General features: G+C 60.8%; 3 protein-coding genes across 3 annotated transcripts in view; 2 read left to right on the forward strand and 1 right to left on the reverse strand.

Moving 5' to 3' along the window:
* The first annotated feature begins 1140 nt into the window (after positions 1-1140).
* On the forward strand, positions 1141-3577 carry LOC113486489 (POU domain, class 5, transcription factor 3-like). The gene is made up of 4 exons (XM_026860467.1): positions 1141-1430; positions 1817-1947; positions 2487-2651; positions 2926-3577. The coding sequence occupies exons 1-4, from the start codon at positions 1244-1246 to the stop codon at positions 3175-3177; spliced, it is 735 nt and encodes a 244-aa protein (XP_026716268.1). The 5' UTR covers positions 1141-1243; the 3' UTR covers positions 3178-3577.
* Positions 3578-6528: 2951 nt separating this feature from the next.
* Positions 6529-7789, reverse strand: FUT7 (fucosyltransferase 7). Its single transcript, XM_026860464.1, has one exon. It carries the CDS (start codon positions 7762-7764, stop codon positions 6721-6723), a length of 1044 nt encoding a protein of 347 aa, XP_026716265.1. The 5' UTR covers positions 7765-7789; the 3' UTR covers positions 6529-6720.
* A 3903-nt stretch (positions 7790-11692) lies between these two features.
* The window catches only part of ABCA2 (ATP binding cassette subfamily A member 2), a 37640-nt gene continuing 35566 nt past the window's right edge, over positions 11693-13766 (forward strand). The window contains exon 1 of the mRNA XM_026860702.1: positions 11693-11806. Coding sequence (XP_026716503.1) covers positions 11693-11806 — 114 coding nt within the window. The remainder of the gene's footprint in view (positions 11807-13766) is intronic.

A 13766-nucleotide genomic window follows, 5' to 3' on the forward strand; every position in this document is an offset into this window, starting at 1 on the left:
CGTAGCCCGGCTCCTGGCAGCAATCTTCGGCCGTGCGGGGACGGCGGCTGCCCCTGGCCGCTCCTCCCGGGGCTCCGCGGGCTCCCGACGGCTGCCAGGACCGGGCAGAGCCATCCCGGAGACGGGGCGGGGGGGAGGAGGCGGCTCGGAGGGTAGCGGCGGTAGTTATCAGCGTGACTGGCAGTTGTATTTTGGGGTTGTTTCTAACATTTTACAAATCTTGGCATAACATAAGCCCGTCCCTCCCAGTCAAACGCGCCTCAGGGGTAGCAGCGGCAGATGATGCCGGGGTTGGCTGCAGTTGCAGGGGGTTGGTGCGGGCATGTCGGTTGGGTTTGCGGGACTGCAGCCGGGTACCTGCCACGGAGATTCAGGAGCTCCCATGCGTGGAGGGATGCGCGTCCCCCAGGCCGTGATGTGTTCCGAGGAATGGTCTTCCGCGGTTGAGGGATTGTTGAGGGCTGACCCGCGGCAGGGAGGGCTGCCGAGGTACGCCAGGAATTAAAAGCCGAGACTTGGTGGCAGGAGAGACGTCTGTAGAATCCGAAAGTGCGCTGGAAATGTGTTAAAAGATTGCAAAATGCCGCCGCAGCACTTGGAGGCTGTGCTGTAGGGAGGAAGGGAAGCACCTGGGTAAGCAGCTTTCTAGGAGGGAAGAGCCTGGCAGTGTAATAAAGGTGTTTGAATCCCACTCGAGTCATGGGGGCTTTCATCATTCGCTTCATCTGAGCCGTTTCACGTGCCCTGGGCGCAGGCGGGAGAGGCGCTGGCAAGGGGCTGCCCCGTGCTCGAGAGCCGTGGGGAGGTGGGTGCCCACATCCCGGGATAGTTGAGCCCGCGGGGACCTGTCGTGAGAGTGGGGCGATGCTGCGGCCATCAGCAAATGCGCCCATCGGTGCTGCCTCCGGTCAGGCCACGAGGGTCTGAGCCTGGGGCCAGAGGGGACGTTCCCAGGGCGTATTGGGGCAGAGCAGGAGCTCTGGGTGCTCCCGGAACCTGCTTTCTGTCCCCGGGCCCTTGTGCCACCGCCACACCAGCGCTGTGTGAGCTGGGCGGTGTGCCGTGGTCGGGGGATGTCCAGAGGCTCCTGCATGGGGCAGGGCTGAGGCACTTTGGGGTCCCTGAGCAGAGCCCCTTGTTGGGGAAAAACCTGCTGCCCACCCCATCACCCAGAGGTGGCAGCCGCCGGTGGGGGGATGTGCCCTCTCGTGCTCCCATCCCTGTCCCACGCTGAACCCAACACATGGACAGAGCCCGCTCATGGCAGCCCCTGGGTATGAGTTTGTCCCATCTCAGTTTATCTCTCTGCCCCTGCCAGGATGCGCCAACCTCCGAAGAGCTGGAGCAGTTCGCCAAGGACCTCAAGCACAAGCGCATCATGCTGGGTTTCACCCAGGCTGACGTGGGGCTGGCGCTGGGCACTCTCTACGGTAAGGGTCCTTGTCTGCACCCTACCCCCGGAGGGAAGGGAGAGGCCTGGGAGGGGGATGGAGCACCCACGCTATGGAGATTTCTATTCCTTAACGACCTGAAAAGGAGTCGGTGAGCACCAGCCCCAGGGCTCCGGGGCCCTGTTTTAAATAGTCGCTCAAGCTGGATGGGTTTGATAACAAGAAACTGGTTTAAAATAGCTACAGCTGCCTATTGAAGAGTTTCAGTGCTTTAAATCCCTGCTGAAGCAGCAGGGAGAATGCCTTTCCTGGGCATGCTGGGACAGGGGATGATGCTGGAATAGGGATTCTGGGGGGCTTCTGGAGGTGGGAGATACCCCGGGGCAGGAGCGGTGCGTGACACCCTCCCTTGCCTGCCCGTGCAGGGAAGATGTTCAGCCAGACGACCATCTGCCGCTTTGAAGCGCTCCAGCTCAGCTTCAAGAACATGTGCAAGCTGAAGCCACTGCTGCAGCGTTGGCTCAACGAGGCAGAGAACACGGACAACATGCAAGAGGTATGGGGCTGGGGAGGGTTGGGAGTTAGGGCGCTGCACACCAGTGAGCCCTCAGGCTGCAGCTTCTTCCTTTTACACTTTGCTTTTTGGGAGGGAGGAGGGGAGCAGCAGGGGCCTTGTCCACAGCAACATCTTGCTGCCACGGCTTCAGTCCAGCTGTAGAGGGAACGTATCCACTGGCTATCACCTGCTGCCAGGCTGGGGGGACCCCAAATGCCACCCCCAGGCACCTTGTGACAACAGTGACAGCTCCCGTCTCGGAGCAGCCAGGTCCTGCTGGAATCTCTGAAAAGCTGGAGATGATGGTCCCTGAGGAGCCTGGAGGGATGCAGGGAGATTGTGTCCAACCCCCTGCTCCAGCCGTAGGCAGTGCTGGGACACTGGGAATGGCCCCAGTCACAGTGGGGTGATACTCAGTGGGACAGTCACAGCCTGTGCCCATCCCTCCCAGACCAGACCCCTGCGGACTGTGTGTCCAGGGCCTGGTGGGGACATTGTGAGCTCTGTCACCACGAGTGCGTGGCCTCTCTCATTTCCAGATGTGCAATGCGGAGCAAGTGTTGGCCCAAGCCCGGAAGAGAAAACGCAGGACCAGCATCGAGACCAACGTGAAGGGGACACTGGAGAGCTTCTTCCGCAAGTGCGTGAAGCCCAGTCCCCAGGAGATCTCCCAAATTGCCGAGGACCTCAACCTGGACAAAGACGTATGTTGGGAGGGTTCAGAGGATGGGTGCCCCAAATGGCCACAGTTACTGAGCCACTCACATCAGGCCAGTTCAGTACTGGAAGCTGTGAGAAGGTGGCCATAGCTGGTAGCCACCATCTACCTGTCTGAGCCCAGCCTGAGGAGGAGCTGTGGCAGGGAGGGGGCTGTGCTGGTGGGTCAGGGCGCTGTGGAGATGCCACCAGCAGAAGGGTCTCCTTGTCACACACACAGCATCTGGGCTCTCACCCTTCCCCATCTCCCCTCCCTTGCAGGTGGTCCGAGTCTGGTTCTGCAACCGGCGTCAGAAAGGCAAACGGCTGCTGCTGCCCTTCGGCAACGAGGCGGAGGGAGCGATGTATGACATGAACCAGTCCCTGATGCCCACTGGCCTGCCCATCCCGGTGACGTCCCAGGGCTACAGCCTGGCGCCTTCCCCTCCCGTCTACATGCCGCCCTTCCACAAAGCTGAGATGTTCCCTCAAGCGCTGCAGCCTGGGCTCTCCATGAGCAACAGCAGCCACTGAACCAGGGGCTGTGGGGCCAGTGGCAGTGCCGCCCCGACACCACGGCTGGGCTGGCTCTCGGGGGGGAAGCTTCCCCCCCACTTCGTCCTGAGAAGGCACAGGCACAGCCCCGCTCCTGCTCCCAGGGCACTCCCTGGGCTGCCTTGGGGCTTTTGGGGCATGAGGGGCAGGGGAAGGGCTGGGAGCCTGATAAGGGGATGGTGCCTGCTCTCTGCCATTGCTCCCAGTCCTTCCCAGTTATGTGAGTTTACTGGTCCCAGCAGCGTCGGCCCTCCTCAGAGCTCTCCTGGGGGCAGCTGCTCCTGCCCCACTGCACGCCACTGAAGCCACACGTGCCCAGAATGGAGCACCCTGCCCCAGCCCAGGTGAGCTGCTCTCCTTCAAGACCCAGAAAAAAGTATTTTTTAGATTTTTTTTTTTTTTTTGAGAGGAGGGAAGGGTGGGGGGTGGGGGGAGTGGTTTTATTTTTTTAAATGGTTTTTGGTTGTAGTTTTTTAAAAAGCAAAAATCTTTGTAGTGATTACTAGTTTCCCAGGTGCCTCCTCCCTGTCACGTAGAGCGGGGCTGGCACACTGTGCCCAGGGCCAGGGTCCCCAGCGGCTCTGCCCACCCTCCCGAGCAGCTGGGGCAAGCCGAGTACTGGGGTGTGGGGCTGGCAGTGAGCCCTCAGTGAACCCTTGCAGCCCCAGCCTCCCCTCGCCCTGTTGGCACAGGAGAGCTTCACCTGATGGGGTTTGTTTTGGAAGGGGGGGCCGGTGGGGATCCTCCCTGGCCCTTGTGCCCAGCATCACCCCAGGTCCCCTGTGCCCTTTCCACGCTCCAGCCATTGTTCTTCTGCCCTAAACTGGCTGCCCAGGGACCATCTTTCCCCGGGGGGTCCCAGCCCAGAGGGGCCAACACTGTCCTGTCCATGCTGCTAGCACCCCTGTGCCTTTGAGCCTGCTGTAGTTGGTGATTTTTATATTTTTGTTTTCTTAATCATATTCTTTCTGACAATGAAATAAATCTCAGTTCTTTGGGGCATGAGTGTGAATTATCCCTTCCCTTGCGTCCCTGCTGCTGCATGGTGCCAGGCAGCCCAGTGGTGTGGAAATCGGGCTGACCTGTCCTCATTGGGCCAGCACCACCCGGCTTTTGGCTGTCGGCAGCCCAGCCTGCCACCAAAAGTGGTCTTGGAGGCTGCTTTGGGAAGGGTGGAAGCCCAGTGGGATTGCACAAGGTGCTCCAGTGGTCCCTGCAGGCAGGGAAGGACCAGGTGGGGCTGTAGTGGGAGCTGCCGAGTTCCAGCCCTGGGGTGGGCAGGGGAGGTACAGGACACCTGTGCTGTCCTCACCGCGGGGCTGCTGGATGGTGAGCAATGCTCCCATGTGCATGGTCCAGCCAGGCAGGTCAGGGTGGGCACCAGGGCCTGAGCTGGTGGGGATAGGTGCCAGCCCAGCTAGGAGAATCAAGTGTTTGGGGGATGACACCACTTTTCACTGCCATTGCCTCTGCAGACTGGGTTGCCACCAGCCTGTGCCCCCAAGGGGTTTTGCCCCTGAGCAGAAGCAGTTAAATTACCCAGCTTGTAGGGAAACTTCTGAAAAGCCCCTTTTTCAGCTCGGCTGCTGGTAAACAATGGGTTTGCTCCCAAGAGCCAGGCAAGGAGTGGGGTCAGCTGCTCACAGGGCACCTTGGGACCCTGTGAAGGGCCAGGGAGCACAAGGGGCAGGATGCCCATGGCTCGCCCTGTGTCCCACTTGCTGCCCAGTGCCTGAGTGTCCAGGCCACATCCCTGCCTGCCCGCAGGGTGGGGGCAGAGCCAGGCATGGCACCCACTGGAAACTGCCCCCCTTTGCTGCCTGGCACTTTGGTGGTGGGTGGGGTGGGGGTGCTGGAGCCTGAAGAGCAGCGGGGTTGGTAGCAGAAAGCCTGGGAAGAATATTGTCTCCCTGAGGTTTTCTTCTCCACATTTCCACCACCTGATTTTCTGCTCCAGCAAAAGGCCAGCCAGGCAGGAGCCCCAACCCTTTGCAGAACCCCCAAATCCTGCTGCTCCAGCACCCTATCGGCGGGTGCTCGGAGACTCCTGCTCCATTTTCAGTTTGACCCAGAAGACAAAACAAATCAGAAGCCGTAGAACTCAAAATGGCACAGTGTGCCCATCAAACTGCAGCCTAGGGAGGGTTGGCTAGGCTGGGCTGGGCTGGGTGAATGGCCCCCGAGGATGTAGTGAAGGGCCAACCCCCTCTTCTGGGGGGGTGTCACCGTGTTCCTGAGCCCCACTGCACCCCAGGCATGGGGAGCAGGTCCTGGGGGGCACCCGGCAGCTCATGGCTGCTTCAGGGCTGCAGTAAGGGAAACCGGGGGAAACCGGTGAAAAAATTAGTTGTTTAAATCGAGGGGGTTGATGGCACTGAGCTGAGGGGCACTGGGGCAAGGCACAAATGGAGCATGTCCCATCCCCTGGTCTTGTCACCCAGCCCCAATATTGCCACCGATCCCCGTTGGGTGCTTCCTCTTGGGGGTGCCTGGGCATTGCCCATTCCCAGGGTGCAGGGTGTGTGTGCTGCAGGGTGCCCAGGGTGCAGGGTGTGTGCACTGCAGAGTGTGTGCTGCAGGGTGTCAAGTGTGCAACGTGTGTGCATGGCACAGGGTGCATTATGTGTGTGCTGCAGGGTGCCCAGGCTGCAGGGTGTGTGTGGCACAGGGTCCAGCACTGCAGGATGCTGGTAGTGTGGGTCCTGGGGTGCATGGTGCACGCGTGATGTGGGGTGTACAGGGGTTTGGCAGTGCCAAGGGCACACGGAGGGGGCTGCTGGTGGTACCGCAGGGTGCCCACAGGACCGGCTTTGCTCTGGCTTGCTGTGAGGCTGCAGATGCCACCACCTTGCTGGCTTCCTGGGTGGCACGGCAAGGGAGTGAGAAACCACAGCATCCCTCTGACTCAGTCTGTCACTGAGCAGGCTGAGATTGGTCTTGAAAGCATCCGGTGTCCTGCCAGTCCACAGCTCGAGAGTGGGGGTGGGTGGGGAAAATGCGTGCTGTTGCCTGTGCCAGGAAGTGGCGGAGCAGAGGCTGTGCTTTCCGGCCCCTCTGGGCTGCCCTGAGCTCGGCTTCTCTACCCCAGCCAGAAATGTCACTGTGAAGCCTCTGTCACTGGGGCTTTGCCAACCAGCAGAAGGTGCTGGGGGGGCCATGAAGCAATCACAGGGGAAGGTTGGGGAGCCCTGAGCCCCCTGCCAGCCCTCTGCCCTGCCCAGCCCTTGCACCACAGGCAGAGAGAATCTGCAGCACTGTGTCATTTATTTCCAAAGCACCCTCTCATCCTGCCAGCACCCTGGCGAGGTAGGTCAGTGTTGGATTCCATTTTGCAAGAAATGAAATCATGCAGAGTTGCTCAAGGTGCCAGTGTGGCAACAGCCAGGCTGGGAGGAGAGGTTGGGACTCCCGCATCCCTCCCTGCCCCATATCCTGGTATGTAGGAGGGTTTCCCACGGCCCCCCAACCCTGTATCCTCTGCCCAGATGTGTCCCCAATGGTCCCAGCACACACCACACCGTGCTAGGTGTTGAACCAGCTCTCCAGGCTGGGATAGACATGGCCGTGAGGCAGGCTGGGGTAGGCGGTGCAGATGGTGCAGATCCGCTCCTTCCAGTCAGCGTAGAGCTTCACACTATACCTCTTCTGCCAGGCAAAGAACTGCTGGTAGCGGCTGGAGTTCATGGTCTTCAGGAAGGTGGCCAGCTCTGCCAGGGAACCAAAGTCATCGACGTGAATGAAGGAGTCTGCAGGAATGAACTGCTCATAGTTGGCCCGGGGAGGGCCCAGCACCACGGGCACAGTGCCAGCCATCAGCGAGTTCCTCCAGAGCTTCTCAGTGATGTAGTCCTGGTGGATGGAGTTCTCAAAGGCCAGGTAGAACTTGGACTTGGATGTCGTTGGCAAGAGGCAGTCCTTGCAAAGTGGCTTTTTGTTTGCTTTCCCATATATGTTCACGTGGAGATATCTGGAGAGGTTTCTGTAGACTTCAGCTCTTTTCTGAGTCCTGTGGTAGTTGCTGATAACCCAGGACACCAAGTTGGTCTTTGTGGGGATGTTCACGGTGGCCAACTGGTTGGGCACAAGCTTGCCATAGGGGATGAAGATGTCTGAGTCCCGTCTGTAGGTCATCACCCAGTTGAAAGTCTGGTTCCATCTTGCTAGAGCTTTAGTGTTGGAGGGTGACTCCAGGGAGACCCACACCCAGTTCTGCCCTGGCAGTCTCTCCTTGGGCAGCTTGTCCCTGTCAGGCTGAAGCCTGGTGTGGGGGAACACCACCACATCTGCCTGGCTCAGGAGCCGCCGCTCCATGGTGAGCAAGCAGCCTGTGATGCCATACAGCTCATGGCAAACATCCCCACTGACATTGGGGACCTGCTTTGAGGGCCATTCCCACACCAGGACCACCAGTGGCTCAGTGTGCTTGGGGGCTTCTCTGGAGGCCGTGGAAGGGTTGAGAAAGCACCTCAGGTTCCAGAGGGTGGTTACAAACACCCCAGCCGTGACCACTGCCTTGACACCAGTCCGGCCCCATGGTGGCCGTGGCAGCGGTGATGCCCAGGGCATGCTGCTGGGCTGGCTGTCACCTTCTCAGGTGATGGAACTAATGCCTGGGAGAGAGGAGAGGCCACCAAGGACCATCAGCTCAGTTTGCCGTGGGCGAGGGGTGGTGGGAGGCACTGGGGCCAGAGGGGATGGAGAAAGGACTTCTCCATGAAACCCAGGCCCCAACATCACTGCTGGCCCCTGCCCTGCGCTCCCCTCCATCTGCCCCCGGGTCCCACCCCAGAGTGGCTTTTGTGTCACCCTCCCACTGTGGCTGCTGCCGAAGGGAGGTACAGAGCCGATGGGTAGCAGCACCTGTCCCCCCCCGCCCCTGCCGCCTGGCACCATGCACCATTACACGCAGGAGGGATTCGGTCCTTGGTACTTGCTCCATGCCTCTGTTTCCCCACCTGACAAACAGCCACAGTCCCACTCCACCCTTCTTGCTTTGCCCAGGGCAGGTCAAGCCTGAAATGCAGCCAGCCTTGTCTCAGCCAGGCTTGGAGGAAGGGTGCCTGGGGGTTTGAGGGATGGGACCATGCACCAAAGGGTGAGGGGGAACACCGCGGGTCACAGCTATGAACTGGGGTGTCCCTGGGAGTGACTGGCTCAGAGTACTCTCCCTGGGCTCGGGGTGCTCTCGCCAGGTTCAGGGTGCTCACCCCAGCCACCAAGAACATGGGGAGCCCCAGCAGGCTGGGAACTTGCAGCCTCAGTGCCCCAAACACTCATATTTTATTCTTGGGGTGCCACAGATGGCCAGTGCCCCGCAGACAGGGCAGGGGGAGCAGTGCAGGCAGGGAGCCATTTGGAGCTGAAGCTGGTGGGACTCAGCCCGCAGGCACACGGGAACCTCAGCTGTGAGATGCTCTCCCGGCCATGGTGCCCATCTGCCTGCCTCAGGCCCCTCTGACAGGGCTGCGATTTAACCAGGGAACAGAGAGCATGGCAGAGGCAGTGAGGGGGATGCTCCACCAGGCTGGGGACCAGCTGCCAGCTCAAGCCCACCTGGGAGCACCGGTCCCCTGTGCAGGGCTTAGTGCCCACAGGCCATACGTGGTGTTAGATGGGATCATCCATGGTGCTGGAAGGGAAGCCAAAGGTGTTTTCCCTTCCGAGGTAACCTCTGAAAACATGCTGTCTGTCCAAGCCCCGCAGCCAGCCAGAGCTGTGCTGGTTCAACTGTGATTTTAAAGCCTCCTGGAAAGTGGTGCCCTGCTTTCCCACCCCAGCTGCTACAGCTCTTCTGCAAAAAATCCCCTCTTTGCCTTGGCCCATTCCGTCTGTCCTGAGAAAATACACGAGCTAAGTTTAGGCTCCAGAAAAACCTGGCATCCAAAGTGGGGAGGGTTGGGAAAGCTTTGCTGGCTCCCTGCACTGCACACTAGTGCTTCAGGTCCCTCTTCCCACCAGTCCCTGGCAGCAGGGATGCTGCCCTGGTTTTGAGGATGCTCTGGGGGAGGATACTCCACTCCAGCAGTGCCAGGAGTCAACCCATTTCTCAGCCCCTCTCCCTGTGGCAGGCATCGGTGCTGAGCTCAGACTTACCCGGGAAAGGCTGGTGTGGTGGCATGCAAGGTGCCTGCGTGTGTCTGCTGGCACTGGGCTGGGGCACTTGAGGGCTTCCTCTTTTCTGCGGTTTGGCCTAGTCCCCGGCCCACAGCGGGTCCTTCCTGCTGCGTGCAGCAGCTGGCACAGTCCCCTCCCAGCATTTCCCCTGTGCACATGGGCAGCGGTGTGACCCATGGCTGGCTGCGTTGCCCTGGGGCCTGTGCTTGCCCACAGCCAGGTGAGTGCCCCGTGGCTGGGCAAGTGCCTCATGGCTTGTACATGTCCCTTATCTGACAGGGTGCCCCATGACGGGTGCGTGCCCCACAGCCAAGTGGGTGCCCCATGAGGGGGTGCATGCTCCACAGCCAGGTGGGTGCCCTGTGGTTGAGCACGTGCCCCATAGATGAGTGGATGCCTCGGTGCCCTGGCCAGGCTGCAGTTTTCCAAGGTAGCCATCCCCGGTTTGAGGTTTGGGGGATGGCCCCATGTCCCTGCACTGCACCAGGGCTCTCCAGCACACACCGTGGTGTGAAGTGTCCCCTCCCAAGCTGCCAGGGACAGGGTCCATGCCCACACTGGCCACCTTCCCCGGCCAGGTTCCTGGGTTCCTGCCCCCATGGCAGAGTGGGGACAGGGAGGAGGCATGGGGGTAGCACGGAGGAGGGGACAGTGGGCAGAGATCCCAGACCCATGCTTAAACCCTGTCACCCTTCCCTGTCCTTGGGCACTCAGCCGTGGAGGCAGGGTCCTGAGCCCCAGTGGGCTGCTCTGCCTGCAGCCCTCTTGTCTGCACTGCTGCCTGCTGGAGCCATGGCTGTGCAGGGGGTAAAGCTGCCCGGCAGGGCTGTGCTGAGCCCATGGGACAACTCTGTTAGCTGGTAGCTTTGTGCCAAAACTCACCCCACAAACATTATTTTGCTGATACCAGCAAAAACGTTATTATTTTCATTATCATCATCAAAAGCAGGATTTTTGGGTCTGACTGCATGCTCCTGGCACATGCAGCTCCCTCTGAGATCATGCAGGAATAGCCCAACAGCAAGATGCTCATTCAGCTCAGACTGGAACCAGGTGCTTCCTGAGTATTTGCTGCCACCCACAGCAGAGCTGGTAGGGATGGAGGGGGGCATCAGCCCCAGAACCTCAGCCTGGCGCTGCCACTGGCACTGCCTGTGCCCACAGCAGGGCTGCGAGTGATTCTCTCCCAGTGGGTGCTGGGAAGGAGCTGGAACCTTGCTGAGTGCATGTGCTGGGGTCTGAATGCCCTGCCTGCATTGGATGGATGCAGGCAGGGCCCTGTCCTCAGCCTTGCCAAGGTGCCTCCTATCTGCCACCCACAGACTGGTTGAAAACAGGATGCCAACTTGACTTTGACTCCCACTGACTCATCTTGAAACCATCATCTAAAGTGGCACCAGCAGCTCCACAGTGCTGCCAAGCCCCAGGCACCTGCCCTGGCCGGGCTGGTTTTGGCCGAAAGGGGAAGTGGGCACATGTGTGCAGAGAGCTGCATCCCATGCCTGGGCTGTGGCCTTGCCCCCGTTCCAGTCTGGCCATGTGCTTGGTTGTTTTCTTTGCTGGCATTGCTGTCTGGGCACCGAGTCTCCCTGAAAGCCCTGGCAGGGGAAATGAGATGGGGAAACTGAGGCAGGGACAGCTGCGGCATGCAGCGCTCTCCCTGAAACTGGCAGGGGCATGCCCTGGCACACACAGAGCTGGAAGCAGGGCCTCCGACTGCTCCCTGAGGGTCCTTGAATTGCTTGAGCACCCCTGGGGTCTGCACCCCCACCGCACACTTGCTCCTGCCAGCTGCTGGGTCCTGGGAGTGAGGATGGCAGCAAGGCAAGGGCACAGCGCCGTGCCACCATGCCGGGGTGTAGCAGGGCTCTGTGGTTTCAGTGCCACCCTGGCAGCCCTTGGAGGCCAACTGTAGCTCTGGGGCTGGGTGTTTTTTCCTCCCCGACCATGTCCCCTGTTTCCTGTTATTTTTTCTCGCCTGCTTTCTGCATGTCTTCCCCTGCATGATTGAGAGCCCAGATACAGGTGCTACACAGCCCACGGGGCACCATTCCCAACCCAGCCTGCCCCAGCCCTGCACGCAGCACTCCCTGCCTGACCGGGCTGCCAGCATTGTTCCTGCAGCTGTCCCCAGCCCCCCCTGCACAGCCCTAGGGACGAGACCACACCAGACAGGGCTGCTCCCCTCCACAGGGGGACAGCAACAGGATCAGCATCTGCCACATGGTTTCCACAGGGGTTACAGGATGAGTGGTGGAGCAGGGGGGAGCTTTTCCCCGGCACTTGTAGTCATGTACCCCAGGTGCTGTCCCAGGACAGGGCAGGGACAATGCCTTGCACCCACTGAGTCCTGACACCCCAGCCCCTGCAGCCCAGGGACATGGCAGCATGGTGCCAGAGGCTGGGGCTGCCTCACAGCGCCAAGCCAGGCTGGGAACAGGGTGAGCTGGGCCTGAAGCCCCCAGTACCCAGGGCCAGGCCAGGAGACAGTCAGGTAACGCCAGAGGCACCAGCACAGAGCAGGGAGCTTTGTGTGGGTGGAGAGGATCTTGACCCCCCTGCAAGGAAGCCCCCAGAGACTGGGGGTGGGGGGGGGTGGGTGGTGGTGCAGGGAGGCCCACAGAGGAGATGGCCCACCAGGTCTCCAAGGCTTCAGGGCACCAGGTCTCTGGAGGAGATGGGCCACCGGGTCCTCGGGCTGTGCTGCCCCATGGCTCGAAGCTGGGTCTGTCTCTTGCTGGCCCCTCGTGGTGTTTTGTGGCCATGCCAAGAAGAAGAGGAGCTGTGAAGCTCACCAAGATCCACCCAGGGGCAGCAGGAGGGAAGGAGGCAGGGGACCCAGGTCAGGGCTTTGAGTCCACATCGCCCAGAGCCCCACCCCTGATCCTCTCCTCCGTGCCCCTCTAAGCTGGGGACCCACTCTGCGGCAGGGTAGGGGCTTGTGAGGTGTTTCTAGTGTGGGGTGGGGACAACCCACGTGCAATGCCTTGGGAGGAGCCAGGGGTGCATGCATCCCTCCTTCCCCAGGGACAATGTCTGGACTTGGGGCTGCTGGAGCAAGGTCTGGGGCTGGAGAGCCCGTTGGCTGAACCCCCACAGCCCGTCTTACCTCGACACCGGATCTCCCCAGTATTTCAAAGCCAGCAAACCTCTGGGTCAACCCAGCGCAGCAACCCCGGGTTACTCATGTCAGCGGGCTGCAGGTGGAAAGGCGCTGAGCCAACCCTGGCCACCCCCTGCAAAACTCCTCTTGACACCAGGCAGCTCTGCTGCCCACATGGCAGCTTGCATACCTGCCCCACACACCCTGCAGCCCTTCCAAAACAGCCTTCCTCCCCAGGGCACTGAGCCGGGGCAACAAGGTGCCTCTCCACCACGGCATACCCCTCCCGCCGGGCATCCCTTGTCCTCCCTCACCTCGGCGCAATGTTTTGCCCAGAAGTTTTTTGAATAATGGCGCTTTGTGGCAGGACAAGGAGAGCTTTTGTTAGTGCCTGGGCAGCTGTTGCAGAGCCTGCCCAAAACGCAGTCACCCTTGGCAACACCACTTGAGGCTGGGGCAGCCAAACAAGTTATTCACAGCTCCTGGCTGCACTTGGCCTTGAAAGCAGTGCAGAGACTGAGATGGTTAAAGATAGAGGCAGGAAAGGCAAGGGGCAAAGGAGAGGAGAGAGGTGGCTAAGGACAGCTGGGGAGGAGGGAGAGACAGGTCCTGAAATGAAGATAACTGGAGGAATAGGAAGAGGGAGGGAGGGGATGGATGGAAGGATGAATGGATAGATGATGGGTGGAGGGAGGGAGGGATGGACAGATGGATTGATGGATGGATGATGGGTGGATGGGTGGAAGGACAGAGAGCTGGCCTGGTTCGCTGCTTACTGCTGTTGAGGGCACCCTTCCCAGCCTTGGAGTCCCAGCTAGGCTGTGGGTACAGCTTTGTTGCAGGCAGGTTGGTCCCCTCCAAGAACACGTGTGGACACCCCCCCACTTGTCTGTGGGATCAGTTGGGCAGGAGCTGCGCGCAGCTGGGCCCGGGCAGGCAGCATGCGGGGTCAGCAATGCCAGTGCCACCCTCTCGTGCAGAACTTCACAGCAACCAGCTCCCCTGAGGCAGATCTGTCCTGGAGGGGCCGCAGGAGAGGCTGGGGGGGGGTGACCTCTCCATGTCTCTGGCTCGGAGAGGGGCAGGGGCAGCTCCAGGGGCAGCTCCTGGGGACTGGAGGGTTTCCCCAACTCGGCCCTTCCCCGGGGCACGAGTCCCGCTCCCAGACGGGCCGTTCCGGGGGACACGAAGGTGCCGCAGCGCCCGCACCCCGCGGCTCCGTGCCTCGGTTTCCCCGGGAGGAGCAGGATCCGCCCGTAAGCTCCCGTCTGGCGGCCGAACCCCAGGAGCCCTCCCGAGCTGACGGTGCTTTCTGGGCCCGGCAGAGCCGCCGCTGCGCTCCAGCCTGCCC

This window comes from Athene cunicularia, assembly GCF_003259725.1.
Source record: "Athene cunicularia isolate RWA chromosome 17 unlocalized genomic scaffold, athCun1 chr17_part1, whole genome shotgun sequence".
NCBI lineage: Eukaryota > Metazoa > Chordata > Aves > Strigiformes > Strigidae > Athene > Athene cunicularia.

Bases quoted from the DNA above. Each gene is read 5' to 3' on its own strand.
- FUT7 (XM_026860464.1), bottom strand. From the start codon at position 7,764: ATGCCCTGGGCATCACCGCTGCCACGGCCACCATGGGGCCGGACTGGT.
- LOC113486489 (XM_026860467.1), top strand. From the start codon at position 1,244: ATGGACAGAGCCCGCTCATGGCAGCCCCTGGGTATGAGTTTGTCCCAT. The intron at 1,431-1,816 runs GTAAGGGTCCTT...CTGCCCGTGCAG, and splicing joins GGCGCTGGGCACTCTCTACG to GGAAGATGTTCAGCCAGACG. The intron at 2,652-2,925 runs GTATGTTGGGAG...CCTCCCTTGCAG, and splicing joins ACCTCAACCTGGACAAAGAC to GTGGTCCGAGTCTGGTTCTG.